This window comes from Aspergillus melleus (assembly GCF_016097325.1).
Source record: "Aspergillus melleus strain CBS 546.65 chromosome Unknown contig1, whole genome shotgun sequence".
NCBI lineage: Eukaryota > Fungi > Ascomycota > Eurotiomycetes > Eurotiales > Aspergillaceae > Aspergillus > Aspergillus melleus.
In genome coordinates, this window is record NW_025763370.1 from 2,292,948 (window position 1) to 2,307,400 (window position 14,453).

Below are 14,453 nucleotides of genomic sequence, written 5' to 3' on the forward strand. Positions count from 1 at the left end.
ACGAGATCAATGCCACTATATAGCTAGGTGAAATGAATCTATACTTGTACAGTTCTACCCTCCTCAGATCAATCCTCGGCACGACCCGCGTGGATCCGAGTCCGAGTCGGAGTCGGGGAGGAAAAAAACCACGGATACTAGAAAAGCCACTCCCTCATCCTCTTCTTGTCTACGCCACCAAACCCAACACCACATCCAAAATGAAACCCTCTACAATGCGCGCCTTGAGCCGGCGCATCAACTCGCTCATCGAGTCCCGCTCCCCCCTCAGCACCAGCTCACAATGCCTCCGATCTGCAACCCCCGTCACCAACAACCCATCCAACCTACGACCACGACCACGCCTCCCACAACCTAGAACCGCAACGCCAGCGCAACAAACCCGCCCTTTCCTCTCCTCCATCCTCCCCTCCGGCGGCCGCAACAACAACGAGCCTAAAGACCGCGTCCTGACCGCCACCCGCACCCTCCCCTACGCGCCCGCCAGCCTCTTCCGCGTCATCTCCTCCGTCGAATCCTACGCCGACTTCCTCCCCTTCCTGTCCGCGTCGACGGTCACGCACCGCGATCCGCAAACCGGGTACCCGACGCGCGCGTTCCTGACAGTCGGATACGGGCCGATCAGCGAGACCTTCACGTCGAAGGTCGATTGCGACGAGAGCCGCTGGGTAGTGGAGGCGCGCAGCGGGGCGAAGTTCGGGGTGGATTCGAAGGATGGACAATCACCAACGGAAATCACGCAGGGTCAGAGCCAGGGTCAGTCCGGCGGCTTGTTCGGGGGTATCTTCCCCGGTGCGAATGAGGGGATCTTTGAGTATTTGAGTACGAGGTGGGAGTTGGTTCCTGAGGCCGGAGAGCAGAGGCAGACGACGGTGCGGTTGCGCATTGAGTTTGAGTTTAAGAGTCAGTTGCATGCGGCGATGATGAAGGCTGTGGAGCATCAGATGGCGACGGCGATGATTGATGCGTTTGAGCAGAGGATTAGGGAGGTGGAGAGGTGGTGATTGATCGCCTTTCGAGTTGGTCTTGGGTTGGGGATGTATTAATAGCATTGTATAGATAGATAGAAGATGTTAGATGTGTGTGGATAGAAAGAGTTCTTTGGTTGATATTGTTTTCGTTTGTTTCTATGGGCGATCATTCGCTGTACATTGATATTTTTAGACACATGATAATCAAAAAAAACCAGGCAAGTTAGTAGTATATAATACAATTATCAAGACATAATAGAAGAAATCGATTTATGCTCCCCGCTCCTTATTCCCGGATTCTCATGTGTTCATACCATGTTCAGGCTGCGGTTCCAGTTGGACATCTGGCGTCCTGCCTGCACCGAGCTGACCGCGTTGTAGTTATCCAACACAACCTCCCAGTTGATCCGGTCCCACCACCGCTCGAGGTACTCGGCCTTGCCTCCGATGCCGTAATCCATCATCCAGACGTGCTCCCACGTGTTCACACACAGGATGGGCTGGACGTCCAGGGCGCCAGGCGCCAGGTTCTTCTGGTTCTGCGAGTGGGCGCCCATCGCGCCGGCAAATTGGTTGCCCATCGGAGCGTCCGGCGAGTGGGTGGCCATGTCGACCGACTGCCGCCGGGAGTGAGCGGCCGGGTAGGGCGAACCGGCGTTGTAGGTGCAGAAGATGTGCATGAGTCCCTCCCGCTCGAGGTTCTTGGCCAGCCACACGAATCCAGGTCCGAACATGGCGTTGGCGGTCGCCAGGAAGTCGAGCTTCAGAGACTCAACAGAGGAGCAGGTGTCGATGATGTCCTTGGCGAACTTTTCGGGGATCTGGGTGTGGGTGGGAGCCTTTGCAAATTCAACGCGTTAGGTTGGTTTCCGAGGAGCGGGTTTCGATCTGCTTGGTACTTACCAAACAGTTGAAGAAAAAGTGGTTGTTGTGGGCCATGGAGGCGTAGTTGAAAACGGAGGCCATCTCCGGACGGCGGGAGTACTTGACCAGCAGTTCTCCGGGCTTCGCGTCGGCATCAGGGGTGTCTGCCGATTGATGTCAGCCATTGAACCCTTGTTTCTAATTCCTCCGTGTAAAACTCGGTAAAGTATAGATGTGCCAGTCTTTCCCGATTGGAAGACGCGAAGTCGAGATCACTCACCCTGCGTCAAAAGGTTCAGCTTGTCGACAAGGAGACTCTGATATTGCGTCCAGGCGAAATCGACCGCCTCGGGAGACATAAATTCCGAGATACCATTGGCCTTGAAGTGCTCGTCGTGCGTCAATTTGGGGACACGATGGAAGCTGCGGTATTGGAAGCGTGGGAGGGCGGAGACAGGTTTCTAGCAATAAATTCAGGTCAGGAACAGCGACGGCTTGAGCAGGTCGGTGAGAAAGCGAACAAGCCTTACCTGAACGAAGGAGGAAGCCGCACGCAGCGAGCTCTGCGGCCGGAGGAGTCGGGGAAGCATGATGGCGGATTGGATCTTGGGGGAGTTGATATGAACAGCCAAAGACGAAGCAAAACCGCAGAATTTCCATCGCCGACGTCCGCCCCGATCGGGCCTAGCGTAGCTGAGTAAGCCCGCCCAATCAGCGCCCGTTCATCTACTTCCTCTTCTCTCTTTCTTTTGTTCTTTCTTTCTTTCCATCTTCCCTCTTCCGTCTTCCTTGTCAGACGCTGTATAGATGCTCATCAGATAACTTATTTTGGGTTTGCCAGGTAGCTTACTACTCATCAAGATTCATCTTTCAGAGCAGGATAACCAGTTCTCGAATTTGGCTGCAAGATTATATACCACCATACCTGCAATTCGATTGCTCTCATTCATCGTTATGCCTGAACCTTACACTGAACCTTGGCATATCCAATGATTAAGGATTGATCAGTGTCATCAAATGACTCGTCATCTTGTCTACATCAAGCAATTAATGACAGGTCCTTTCGAAACGATAAACTCAATAAAACGCTTTGAAAACACACAACATCGCCACATTCTGACAGGTTCTTGTGCAACTAGCCCAATTTTGAACGCAAGCAATCTCTAAAATCAAGGTTCTGGAAATAGTTCTCTCTCGCAAAACACATCAGCCTAGTCTCAGCGCAACCAGGCGTTGGCCCCGCTGAAAAACTCTCAACAAGCCTATATATTGGTTTGCACCGGCTAATGCAATAACCAAAACTCTCCTGGGCATTTGGTTCAGCTCCCATTTTACTCAGACATGTTCAAAACCTGTTCAGTGCCCTATCCGGGGAGCGCCTCTCAGCCCCAGGCCTCATGTGGCTGTCAATGGAAGAATAAATAGTCTGGTCTGGCCAGGTATGAGAGACGCACCCCCTTGATAAAAAGGGATATGACACCATTTGACCAATACCTTCAATTCGATTGAGTCAGCCGACCACATGGAATGCATGTGTCTTTTACTACATACCCCAAAGTCTGTATGCTTCCTTACCGTTGTTTCTGCAATCTCGGGGTGACTGTAGCATTGAACCCAAGGACAACCGCCATGACCCAACATTTTCGGGAGTTCCTTGCCTGCAGTGTAACATCCGAGCAAGGGAATCTGCAGAAACCCAAACGATCATGCAGCTTCCCTAGTTCTAGGCTATTTCGGCCAACAATCGAAGAGAGAGGGCGCGGGCCCAGAACGAGAATGTACCTCGATTGGCTTCTTTGACAATTGATGCCACTGCAGTTTAGGCATCCATTTTTCGGCCCTTTCTCTTGGTATGCTTGATGGTTTAATATGCAGTTTCCTCTAGATTCCAGATCTTGACAGACCCGCTCAAGTCCCCGGGCTTTTGTTGCCCTGATGCAGCAGGTATATAATGGAGTCGATCGACAACACTTCTCTGTGCAAAGGGGGAAAAGATGCAACGTTTCACGGCTTGATGACGTACTAAGCACGAAAGACCTGCGCTCATTGTTTTCTATATACCCCTCGTGTCGATCTTATATAAATTGTCTCATCCCCTTGAACACTGACAATACCGTTAATGGCGGACCCAGAGCTTGGCTCTGACTTGCAGTCGCCATCTAAAGAGACGAAGCCGAAAGTGGTAGCAGTCGAAATCCCGCACGAGGGGGCGATTGTGCTGCTATCCAAGTATCGCAAATATGCGAATACCTTGACTCGGGTTTTGGGGTTAGAAACGCGAGGAATTGAGCGAGTCGGAGAGGATGAACGGCACTCTCCGGGACGCGATGATTACACTCGCATATTCTTGCTGTGGCTCAATTCTTCGTTGACCGCAAACAACGTGATAGTAGGACTGTACGGTCCGGCACGGTATAGCCTCGACTGGAGTAATGCCACCATGTGTGCTTCTCTTGGAGGAACCTTGGGAAGTATGGTAGTGGGCTTCATGAGCACATGGGGTCCAAAGAGTGGGCACCGCACCTTGGTATGGACTTGTTCAGCTCAGAGCATCCCGTCCCTATAGACATCGCTAATAATACCGCCAGATGGCAACTCGATACTTCCTGGGCTACTACCTCAGCAAAGTCTGTTGCGTACTGAACGTCCTCACGATGCTGGGCTACGGCATGGTGAACGTCATCCTCGGAGGCCAGGTCATTTTCGCCGTGTCCGACGGCCACACAGCAGCACCCGTCGGCATCATCGTGGTGGCCGTCCTGACCTGGTTCATTGCAACCTTTGGCATGCACCTCTTCCACTTTTACACGCGATACGCCTGGATCGTCCAACTCTCCATCCTCTTCGTCATGGTCGGTTGTGCCGGTCCCATCTTCAACACCACCATTGCCCCATCCTCTGAGCCTACTGCCACCAGCAACTCCAACCGCCTCTCATTCTTCTCCCTCTGCTTCGCCTCCGCTATCACCTGGGCGCCCTCCAGCGCCGACTACTTTGTCTATTTCTCCTCCACCACCAGTCGATGGCGCATGTTCCTCGCCGTAAGCACCGGCATGGGCCTCGCCATGGTCATGACCACGTTATTAGGCATCGGTCTCGCCACCGGCCTCTCCACCAACAGCAGCTGGCTTGATGCCTCCCTCACCTCCCAAGGCAGCCTCCTCGTAACCTCCTTCTCCACCCTCCATGGCTTCGGTAGCTTCTGCTCTGTTATCCTCATCCTCGGCATGGTTTCCAACAACATTCCCTGCACCTACTCCGCCGGGTTGAATCTACAAATGCTCGGCCGGTATGGACCGCGCATCCCGCGCCCGCTACTGACCACCATCGAGGTGATCGTGTACACGGCGTGCGCGGTCGTGGCGCACGACTACCTGCGTGAAATCATGGAGAACTTCCTGCCGTTGATGAGCTACTGGATTGTGGTCTGGTTGGTGATTGTTGTAGAGGAGGGGTGTGTTTTCCGTCGGGGAAAGACGTATAACTGGGACATTGTGGATGATGTTCATCGTTTGCCGATGGGGTTGGCGGCTGGAGTGAGTTTCGTGGTTGGTTGTGTGGGTGCGGTTTTGGGGATGGTATGTTTTCTTTCCCCTTTCCTTCCCTCTGGAATTTTCTTGTTGTTATCCACTATTCATACGATCATTTGATGTGGCTGAAAAGAAGAAACTAACTGTGTGCAATGTAGTCGCAATCGTACTTCGTCGGACCCATAGCCAGATCTCTCTCCGGAGACTGTGACCTTGGAATGTGGCTTGCGTTGGGCTTGACGGCCGTGTGTTATCCAGGTCTTCGACTTGTGGAGTTGCGTATGACTGGACGGTGAGCTTTTATTTCGATGTCGATGGCGATGTTCGACGTGAACGAATATGTATGACATACAAAGGAGGACGCAGGAGAAAAGGCAGATATTATGTATCTGTTGTAATTGAAGCAAAGCCAGAGGTAAAAAGAATATATAGACATACAGCTAGGCTATCGATAATTCAAGGGAGATTTCAAAGAACAAAGTGGCAGGGTATCTAAAGACTGTCGGGGCAGAGCTGGAAAGTTGAAAGCTCGGGTGCAAATATAAAGAAATGAGAAATGTGGAATTTACGTAGAACAAGCACAGCACATCAACCGTTATGTATCTGAGACTGAGTGACAGAGCAGATGAGTCTACAGCTTCACCTGCCCACCCTGAAGTCCGTCCCAGTCCTTCCGCTCAAAAGGCACATAGGTGTTACCCTGCAGCCAGTAGAGCTTGTCAGAGGACGAGACCAGGGACGGATCCACGCCTTCAGTCCGCAGAACATGTTTCTGTTGCTTGTTGTTGCCCGTTGCCTGCATTTGCGGCGTGAGGCGCAGGAACAGCGGCGCCGCGTACCGGGGAAGGCTTTGGAGGACGTGGGAGGCCAGGCTTTGGAGCGTCGACGGGCTGGGCGCGGACAAAATAGACGGATCGGTCGCCTGGAGCTGCTGCTCCATGACGACGGCAGCACAGCCAGCGCGGCCATCGTGGTTGGGCAAGGCAACGCCGTAGACGTTGGCCTCGTGCACGTCGGCATGGGCGCCCAGGATCTCGGCCACTTCGCTGGTGGACACGTTCTCGCTCTTCCAGCGGAAGGTGTCGCCGAGGCGGTCGTTGAAGTACCACCGTCCTTCCTTGTCCCAGCGGACCATGTCGCCGGTGCGGAAATACGCGTCGCCTTTGCGGAGCACGTCGAAGAGGATCTTGCCTTCGGTGGCCTTATCGTTGCCGAAGTAGCCCTGAAATTTGTCGCCGGGGTCGCGCGCATCGATCGCCCACATGAGCTCGCCCGGTTCACCGCGCGGAACCTTCTTGCAGAGGCCGGTGTTGGGATCGCGCCAGGGCTGTTGGGATTCGTGGTCGACTTCGACGAGCGCGATCCCGCCTCCGAGGATCAGCGAGCTGAAACCGCCATTCCGTCCGATGGCTCCTGCGGTGAAGTCGTTGGAGGACAGGTTCCAGGATCCGGAAGTGCCTTCGGTGGCCGCGTAGAACTCGGCAATGGTGGGCACGTTGAATCGCTCTTTGAAGCGGTTCCAAATGTCGGGTCGCAAGCCGTTGCCGAAAGCCGCCCGGATCGTGTGCTTCTTGTCCAGGTCCTCCCCAGTGATGCAATCGATTGAAGGAGGGACGGCCAGCAAATACCTGAGGGTTTCGCCAACATATTGGACGATGGTTGCGTTGTTCTCACGTGCCTCTCGCCAAAAGTTCCGGGCGGAGAATCTGCGACCAATGATGATGGCGGTGCCGCTCATCATGCAGGTAACGAGCCCTAAAATGCAGGCCGACGAGTGATAGAGTGGCATGCACTGCATTGGCGTTAGTGGCAGGGAGCACGGCTTCGCTGTAAAAAGATAGGCTCCACTTACCGTAAACAATCGATCGCCCTTTGACAGACTAAGCCAGTTCGACACAAAGGCGCCTCCACTCCAGCACTTCCTCCAGCTGACAATTGCCGGCTTGGGAAGACCGGTGGTGCCGCTGGTGTAGATCAGCATCGCCATGTCTCGAAGCGCGACACCACCACGAGCTTCGTCCTCGTCTCGAATGGCATCCGACTGAAGGACTTGATCCTCCACCTCGGGCGTGAAGATGACCACCTCCACCGAGCCCTTCCCTGGGCGGAAATCGGGCGAATTCAAAATCTCGATCTGCTCCGGGGGGAAGGATGGCTGGACTTCCTCGTCAACGATGAGTAGCCGAGCAGTCGAGGCCTGGATGCAGTGCGACAACGGCTTCCCTGCCAAGTTATAGTTGATCAAGGCGGGCACGGCACCGATGCTCCAGAGACCCAGCATTAGGAACGCGAACGTCGAGGAGTTCATGAAATCAATCGCCACGACTTCTTTCGGCTTGACTCCGTGAACTTTCTTCAGCCAAGTACCATACCGCAGCGCCATCACATACGTTTCGTGGAAGGTCCACGAGCGTCCTTCGTAAACAATGAATTCGGAGTCTCTGGTGGCGGGGGCGAGCGCATGTTGTTCTAATATATAGAAGAGATTCACACTATCCCGACGAAAAGCAAGGCGGGATTTTACAATGCCCTTGAGCAAGCCACCGATTAATTTGACATCATAGAATAGCGCATACTTGGCATTGAGGTATGCGACAGTGGTGGCGGCGGCGGGCGCCAGAAGAGAGAGGGGGATGTCTAATCGACAAAGTCAATACCCCGGAGTAAACTAAGGTCATGGTATAGGCAACATACCCGGAATCGAAATGGGTAACATGGTGAATAGCGACAACACTGATGTTCAAGAAGGTGGTATGACGGAGAATTTCAAGGAATGAGTGCCGAGGAGTGGGTCAGAACGAGGGATCGGCAGGAGGGAACAATCAACAAAGCAACGGCCAACATCCTGGGGATTTATGGGGAAGAGGAAAGCGAGGCCGATAAATAGGAGAAGCAGAAGGTGAGGGGAAACATGGAGAGAGAGCGAATAGTCAAAGCAGGGTGGCTGTTCGGCGGGTGGACAATGGCAGAAGGATTGCCTCGGTTTGTTTCGAAGGCTCGCGGCATATTCGGAGCGAGTTATGCTCGGCACCAGCAGATTCATAATTCTTAGTGTCCACCGGGTCCCACCCGCAGGAGTTTGTTTAATCCACCCCAAGTATGAAAATTGAAAGTGTTCATCTGTTCGTCTGTTGAGAAAGACAACTTCTTGGCGTCACATGTGGATGATGACGCCATGGCGTCTACGGCGATGAGATCAACTATTTCCTCTTCACCACCGGCACCTCGTCGTATCCGTCGTCCATGAACGATGCAAGGGCCTCTAACCCTTTCTCCAACACCTCGGTTTCCTGCACGAATCCAATTCGGACGTACCCCTTAAAGTCCTCCCCTTCGCCAAAGCAAAGGCTGCCCGGAACTAACATCACCCCAGTCTGTTGGAGCAGCGTCTCGCAAAAGGCAACGTCGTCTACGGGCTTTCCCATCTTGTTGAAGCGTAAAAATGCCGTCGTGCCCGCTCGCGGCTTGACCCATTCACATGCCCACCGATGGGACTCGATGAATTTCTCCAAAATCGCCAAATTTGTCCTGGCCAATTCGATGTTCCGCCTTAACAGTCCGTGGATGCAGGTCGGTGCCAGGGCATAGCTTGCAATCGCGTCGTCCAGGTAGCTCACGGAGATCGTGGTGTAGTGCCGGGCAGCAGCACAGGTTTCAATCACCGACCGATCGCGCGAAGCAACCCATCCGACCCGAATCCCAGCCAGACTGTATGCCTTTGACAGCGATCCGGTCACGACTGTACGTTCATAGCCTAGAGACAGTAGAGATGACGGAAAGTCCGGGTCCATTGGGGTAATGGAGTGGAAGACCGGGCGGTATACTTCGTCGGCATGGATATAGATCGATGAGCTTCGCGCAACCTTGACAATCTCTTCTAATGTGGCTTGAGGGATCACGGCTCCGGTCGGATTTTGGGGATTGCTATTGAACAACGGAAGGGAAACAACCGTTCGCGTTAGGAACGACACCAAACATGACGGGCGAGGAAGGCATACTTGAGGATGATTAATTTGGTGTTGGGCCGGATGAGTCCTTTTAGCTCCTCGATATCCAACTTCCAATCATCCTTCTCCTTGGACTTCCACAGACTCACTTCTGCGCCAAGCGATTCCGGGACCGAATAGAGCTGCTGGTACGTGGGGTAGTGGCAGATTACATGGTCCCCGGGGCCAACCAAGGAGTAGAACAACAGGAAATTAGCCTGAATTGCGCCGGGTGTAATCAGGACATTGTCCAATGGCAATGGCGTGGGAGTTTTGACGGAGTAGAGGTTGGCCAAGGTGCTCCGAAGGCGTTCCGACCCGCGAATGGCACCGTAGGTCAGCTTCGAGGAGAGATCCAATGGACTTGTAGATTTGTCCTCCGAGATGTCCTGGAGCTGATTCACGGAAACAGAGGCACAGCAGGTCTCCGCGACATTGTATTTGGCCTGGAGTTCATACTTGTCCATCCACTGATTTGACACCGCGGGGTTAGATATGACTTGGTGCGGGGGAGACAGATAAAATAGACAAGTGAGATTGGGGGCAACGTACTTGCTCCACGGCAAATTCTTTAACTTGGACCATGACGCTAGAAACCTGGGTTTTGCAACGATCGGGAGGGATTTTTCTGATTCTCTGGGGGAGTGTTAATTGTAGAGGTTTTCTGGGGATCTCTCAATTGGTAGATGAGGGACGAGTCACGTGATATGGTATAGAAGACATGGGGACAGGAAGATCGCCAGGGCCAGGACCAGGACCAGGACCAGAAGATAGCACGAGGTCGTCGTCATGAAATGAGATCAGGTAGACGAGAGACACATCTTCGATCGCTGGTTTCCCGTACGAACGCAAGTATGAAGAATGAAGAGTCTGGAGGGTGGCCCTGACAGGTCAGGTGACGGCGCTACTACCCCGAGGGATGCCCCAGGCTGCCAGGCACGGCGGTATCGTCATCGCCCCGTTTCCCGTTTCACCTTCAGCCTCTCCCCAGCCAACTGCCAACTGCCAACTTCGCCATCCACCGCTCCTTTCTTCCCTACTGCCTGCCCCGGTAAGTCGCCTTTCCTACTACTCGGCTTATTTTTCACACACTCATCGCATATTTCCTCTCACTCTAGAACTTGTCTTCATTCAGAGTTCGCGGCGTGCAATCTCCCGACCGGTCCCTCCAGTGATCGGGCTACTCCGCATTGGTCGCTCTCCGCTCCGTTCTCCTAGGTAGCCCGACGAGCGATAAGACCGGCGGTTGCTTTCCAACCCACGACTACCTGGCTGGCCCACGATGCGCTTACAGGCTTCAGTTGGGGTTGCACTGGCCACGTTGCTCTCGTTCTCCGCATCGATCGCTACGGCCCAGAGCAACTACACCGATGCCGCTGACCTCCAATCTCCGCTCCTCTCCTTCGTCGACCGTCCTAAGGACTGTCCGCCCTGCTTCAACTGTCAACTAGACGCTTTCCAGTGTAACCAGTTCGCTCCTTGTGACAAGTTTACTGGGAAATGTGTCTGTCCTCCGGGGTTCGGCGGTGATGATTGTTCGCAACCGGTCTGCGGCTCGCTCGCAGACGGCCACGAAAGAGCTCCTCGGAAGGACAAGTATTGCTCTTGCGAAGATGGCTGGGGTGGAATCAACTGCAATGTCTGTCAAACGGATAATGCATGTAACGCAATGATGCCGGAAAGCGAAGGGGGTGTCTGTTACAAGCAAGGTGTCACGGTCAAGGAGAACTTCCAGATGTGTGATGTCACGAACCGCAAGATTCTTGACCAGCTGAAGGAGAGAAAGCCCCAAGTGACTTTCTCTTGTGAGGCAGAGGACGAGACCTGCAACTTCCAGTTCTGGGTGGACCAAAGGGAATCGTTCTACTGCGGCTTGGACAAGTGTGAATGGGGCCTGGAAACCACCCACAACCAAAACAAAACACATTACCGATGCGAGACCATCCAGTGCAAATGTATTCCAGGACGCATGCTCTGTGGCGAGGAAGGCTCTATCGACATTGGCGATTTTCTCAAGGAGTCTATCCAAGGTCCAGCTTCCTTTTCGACTGTGTCAACCGTAGGCGGAAGCCCGGAAGATGGCAGCAGATTCCAGGAGCCAGCGATGAATGATCTGATCAAAAGTGTTTTCGGAGACGAAAGCATCACTCTGAGCTGCGACGCCGGCGAATGCTTGTACAGGACCGACGTTCCAGGATACACCCGCCCGGTCAAGCAAATCAACACTCCGCTGATCGCGGGCGTCATCGCAGGATGTGCGCTTTTTGTTGTTGCGGTCATCTTGACTGTGTGGTACCTGTCACGCCGGTCTTACCGTGGACGCATTCATCTTCCTCTAACCGACGAATCGGATGACGAGGCTGCCAAGCTTCTGGCAGAACACAGACCGGCAGCTCTGTACTGGGACGATGTCTCATACTACCTGAACGGAAAGGAGATTCTATCTGGAATTCAAGGTGCCTCGCAGCCGGGCCAGATCACCGCCATCATGGGTGCGTCGGGCGCTGGCAAAACCACGTTTCTGGACATCTTGGCACGAAAGAACAAGCGGGGCGCTGTTCAGGGCAACTTCTACGTTAACGGCGAAAAACTCAATGACCACGACTTCAAGGGTATGATCGGATTTGTTGACCAGGAGGATACGATGCTTCCTACTCTAACCGTCCACGAAACCATCCTGACTAGCGCGCTCCTGCGCTTGCCGAGGGACATGGGCCGGGCAGCCAAAGAGCAACGGGTTTTCGAAGTTGAAAAGCAACTTGGAATCTTCCACATCAAGGACCAGCTTATTGGATCTGAGGAGGGTAAAGGCCGTGGTATCTCTGGTGGCGAGAAGCGTCGGGTTGGAATCGCCTGCGAACTGGTCACTAGTCCAAGCATCCTCTTCCTCGATGAGCCTACCAGCGGACTTGTAAGTTTTTTACTAGACCTGTCCACTCAACCCACTAACATGACTCGGTAGGACGCTTACAACGCTTTCAACGTGGTCGAATGTTTGGTGACTTTGGCCAAGACCTACAACCGGACGGTCATCTTCACCATTCACCAACCCCGATCGAATATCGTCGCTCTCTTCGACCGCCTTGTTCTTTTGGCGCAAGGCAAGACCGTGTATTCCGGCCCCTTCTCGACCTGTCAGCGATACTTTGACAATTCCGGATACTCTTGTCCCCCCGGCTTCAACATTGCGGATTATCTCGTGGACATGACCATGCATGCTAGCGTTACTCGGTCCCATCACGATGAGATTGAGTCGCCTCTGTTGGATGTTCGCACCGACCCGCCCAAGACCGCTTCGAGTAGCCTGAGAGCGGTCAAGTCTGTCGCCAGCGCCTCGAACGCGAGCATCGAGGACAATTCTAGCAGTACCTTGGATGCCAGTCGCCGACCGAAGAGCAAGCGCCGGGTCTCGCTCAAGCAACGCCAGGACAGACAGCTCTATTCCCGGAAGAGGGATATGGAAACGCCCCCTACACCCAAAACAGATGAAGAAGACGCCCAAATTGATGATGTCGCGGAGAATACTCAGCAGTGGCTGCGTCTTTCCCGTCAACCTGGCAACGTCCCTCCACAGATTCTCGACGACCCGGATCAGCTGCCGCCGGCGGCTCCTGGCCAAACCGACTTGGACATTCTCGTTGCCAATTACACGACGTCGGATGTCGCTCGTTCCGTTCACGACGAGATCGTAGCCGCGGTTCAAACTGCACGCGCAGCGAACGGATCGACCAACTCTGACATGCTGTCCGACCGCCCTACTGGAGTGCCGAAGAACTATGCCCGTGTCGGCCTAATCCGACAGTTTCTCATTCTTTCGCAGCGAACCTGGCGCAACTTGTATCGTAACCCGATGTTGATGCTCACGCACTACGCAATCTCCATCCTGCTGGCCGTGCTATGTGGTTACCTTTTCTACGGTTTGACGGACGACATCAAGGGCTTCCAGAATCGACTGGGTCTCTTCTTCTTTATTCTGGCGCTGTTCGGATTCAGTACACTCACCAGTCTGACGGTCTTCTCTACGGAACGCCTTCTCTTTGTGCGTGAGCGAGCCAACGGTTATTACCATCCCATCACATATTTCGCCTCCAAGGTGGTGTTTGACATTGTACCCCTGCGAATCCTCCCTCCCATTATCATGGGAATCATTGTGTATCCCATGACAGGGTTGATCCCGGCGTGGCCCGAATTCTTCCGATTCCTCTTGGTCCTGGTGCTTTTCAATCTGGCGGCGGCTAACATCTGTCTTTTCATTGGCATCGTTTGCCGCGACGGCGGAGTGGCCAATCTGATCGGCAGCTTGGTGATGCTCTTCAGCTTGCTATTTGCGGGTCTGCTGCTCAACCACGACGCAATTCCCAAGTCTGCTCTGTGGCTGCAAACGGTACGTTCTCTGACCCTGCCCCCTTCTTTCCTGTGCTAGTTTCCCGACGACAATGCTAATGATAATTCAGCTGTCCATCTTCCATTACGGCTTTGAGGCTCTGATTGTCAACGAGGTTACGTTCCTGACCCTCATCGACCACAAGTACGGATTAGACATTGAGGTCCCGGGGGCCTCTATTCTGAGCGCATTCGGATTCGACACGCTCGCATTGTGGACGGATGTGATTGGACTGGCCATCATCTCGGGGGCGTTTATTGTGATCGCCTACGCTGCCATGCATCTGTTGCTGGTTGAGAAGCGGTGATTGATTGGATCGACTAGTGTAGTGTATATACGCCGTCCCAGGGACCTCTGTGCTATTATCATTTGTTCGTCTGTTTGTCTTTTGTCGCATGTCATTCGCCGAGTGCCCTAACGGTAACCACTGTGCGGATGCCACCCAATAATGTTTGTTTTGGTATAGCAATTAATGACCAGAAGATCGAGATGCCACTTGGGATGCCTCAAGAATGTGCCGATGCGGAGAGCACGTGCACGTCATCGTTCATGGCGAAAGACTTTGTAGATTCTATCCAAAGCAGAAACCTCTGGGAACATCATCTGTGCTCCTCTATCTGTACTTTGTCTGTACCGAGTGATCGAGAAATCGACAGATCCACCCCAAATCACTAGTAAGCAGCTTCTCCCCCCATGCGGAGTACAACCTGTTCCGTTG

The 14,453-nt window shown here is 53.6% G+C and overlaps 6 protein-coding genes across 6 annotated transcripts; 3 read left to right on the top strand and 3 right to left on the bottom strand.

The window, feature by feature from the left end:
* Positions 1–32: 32 nt before the first annotated feature.
* COQ10 (ubiquinone-binding COQ10-like protein) lies at positions 33–1,004 on the top strand (the record flags this gene model as incomplete). The annotated part of the gene is made up of 1 exon (XM_046082467.1): positions 33–1,004. One exon carries the CDS (start codon positions 33–35, stop codon positions 1,002–1,004), a length of 972 nt encoding a protein of 323 aa, XP_045938424.1.
* A 275-nt stretch (positions 1,005–1,279) lies between these two features.
* sod4 (mitochondrial 37S ribosomal protein mS42) lies at positions 1,280–2,425 on the bottom strand (the record flags this gene model as incomplete). Its single annotated transcript, XM_046082468.1, has 4 exons — positions 1,280–1,810; positions 1,875–1,999; positions 2,116–2,296; positions 2,366–2,425. The coding sequence occupies 4 exons, from the start codon at positions 2,423–2,425 to the stop codon at positions 1,280–1,282; spliced, it is 897 nt and encodes a 298-aa protein (XP_045938425.1).
* Positions 2,426–3,954: 1,529 nt separating this feature from the next.
* TPN1_1 (Vitamin B6 transporter) lies at positions 3,955–5,661 on the top strand (the record flags this gene model as incomplete). The annotated part of the gene is made up of 3 exons (XM_046082469.1): positions 3,955–4,362; positions 4,424–5,413; positions 5,524–5,661. The coding sequence occupies 3 exons, from the start codon at positions 3,955–3,957 to the stop codon at positions 5,659–5,661; spliced, it is 1,536 nt and encodes a 511-aa protein (XP_045938426.1).
* Positions 5,662–5,996: 335 nt separating this feature from the next.
* On the bottom strand, positions 5,997–8,081 carry FAT1 (putative long-chain fatty acid transporter; the record flags this gene model as incomplete). The annotated part of the gene is made up of 3 exons (XM_046082470.1): positions 5,997–7,157; positions 7,218–8,002; positions 8,060–8,081. The coding sequence occupies 3 exons, from the start codon at positions 8,079–8,081 to the stop codon at positions 5,997–5,999; spliced, it is 1,968 nt and encodes a 655-aa protein (XP_045938427.1).
* A 484-nt stretch (positions 8,082–8,565) lies between these two features.
* Positions 8,566–9,936, bottom strand: LDX57_000826 (uncharacterized protein; the record flags this gene model as incomplete). Its single annotated transcript, XM_046082471.1, has 3 exons — positions 8,566–9,289; positions 9,364–9,821; positions 9,904–9,936. 3 exons carry the CDS (start codon positions 9,934–9,936, stop codon positions 8,566–8,568), a joined length of 1,215 nt encoding a protein of 404 aa, XP_045938428.1.
* Positions 9,937–10,633: 697 nt separating this feature from the next.
* On the top strand, positions 10,634–14,042 carry ADP1 (putative ATP-dependent permease ADP1; the record flags this gene model as incomplete). The annotated part of the gene is made up of 3 exons (XM_046082472.1): positions 10,634–12,262; positions 12,314–13,735; positions 13,806–14,042. 3 exons carry the CDS (start codon positions 10,634–10,636, stop codon positions 14,040–14,042), a joined length of 3,288 nt encoding a protein of 1,095 aa, XP_045938429.1.
* Positions 14,043–14,453: the final 411 nt, after the last annotated feature.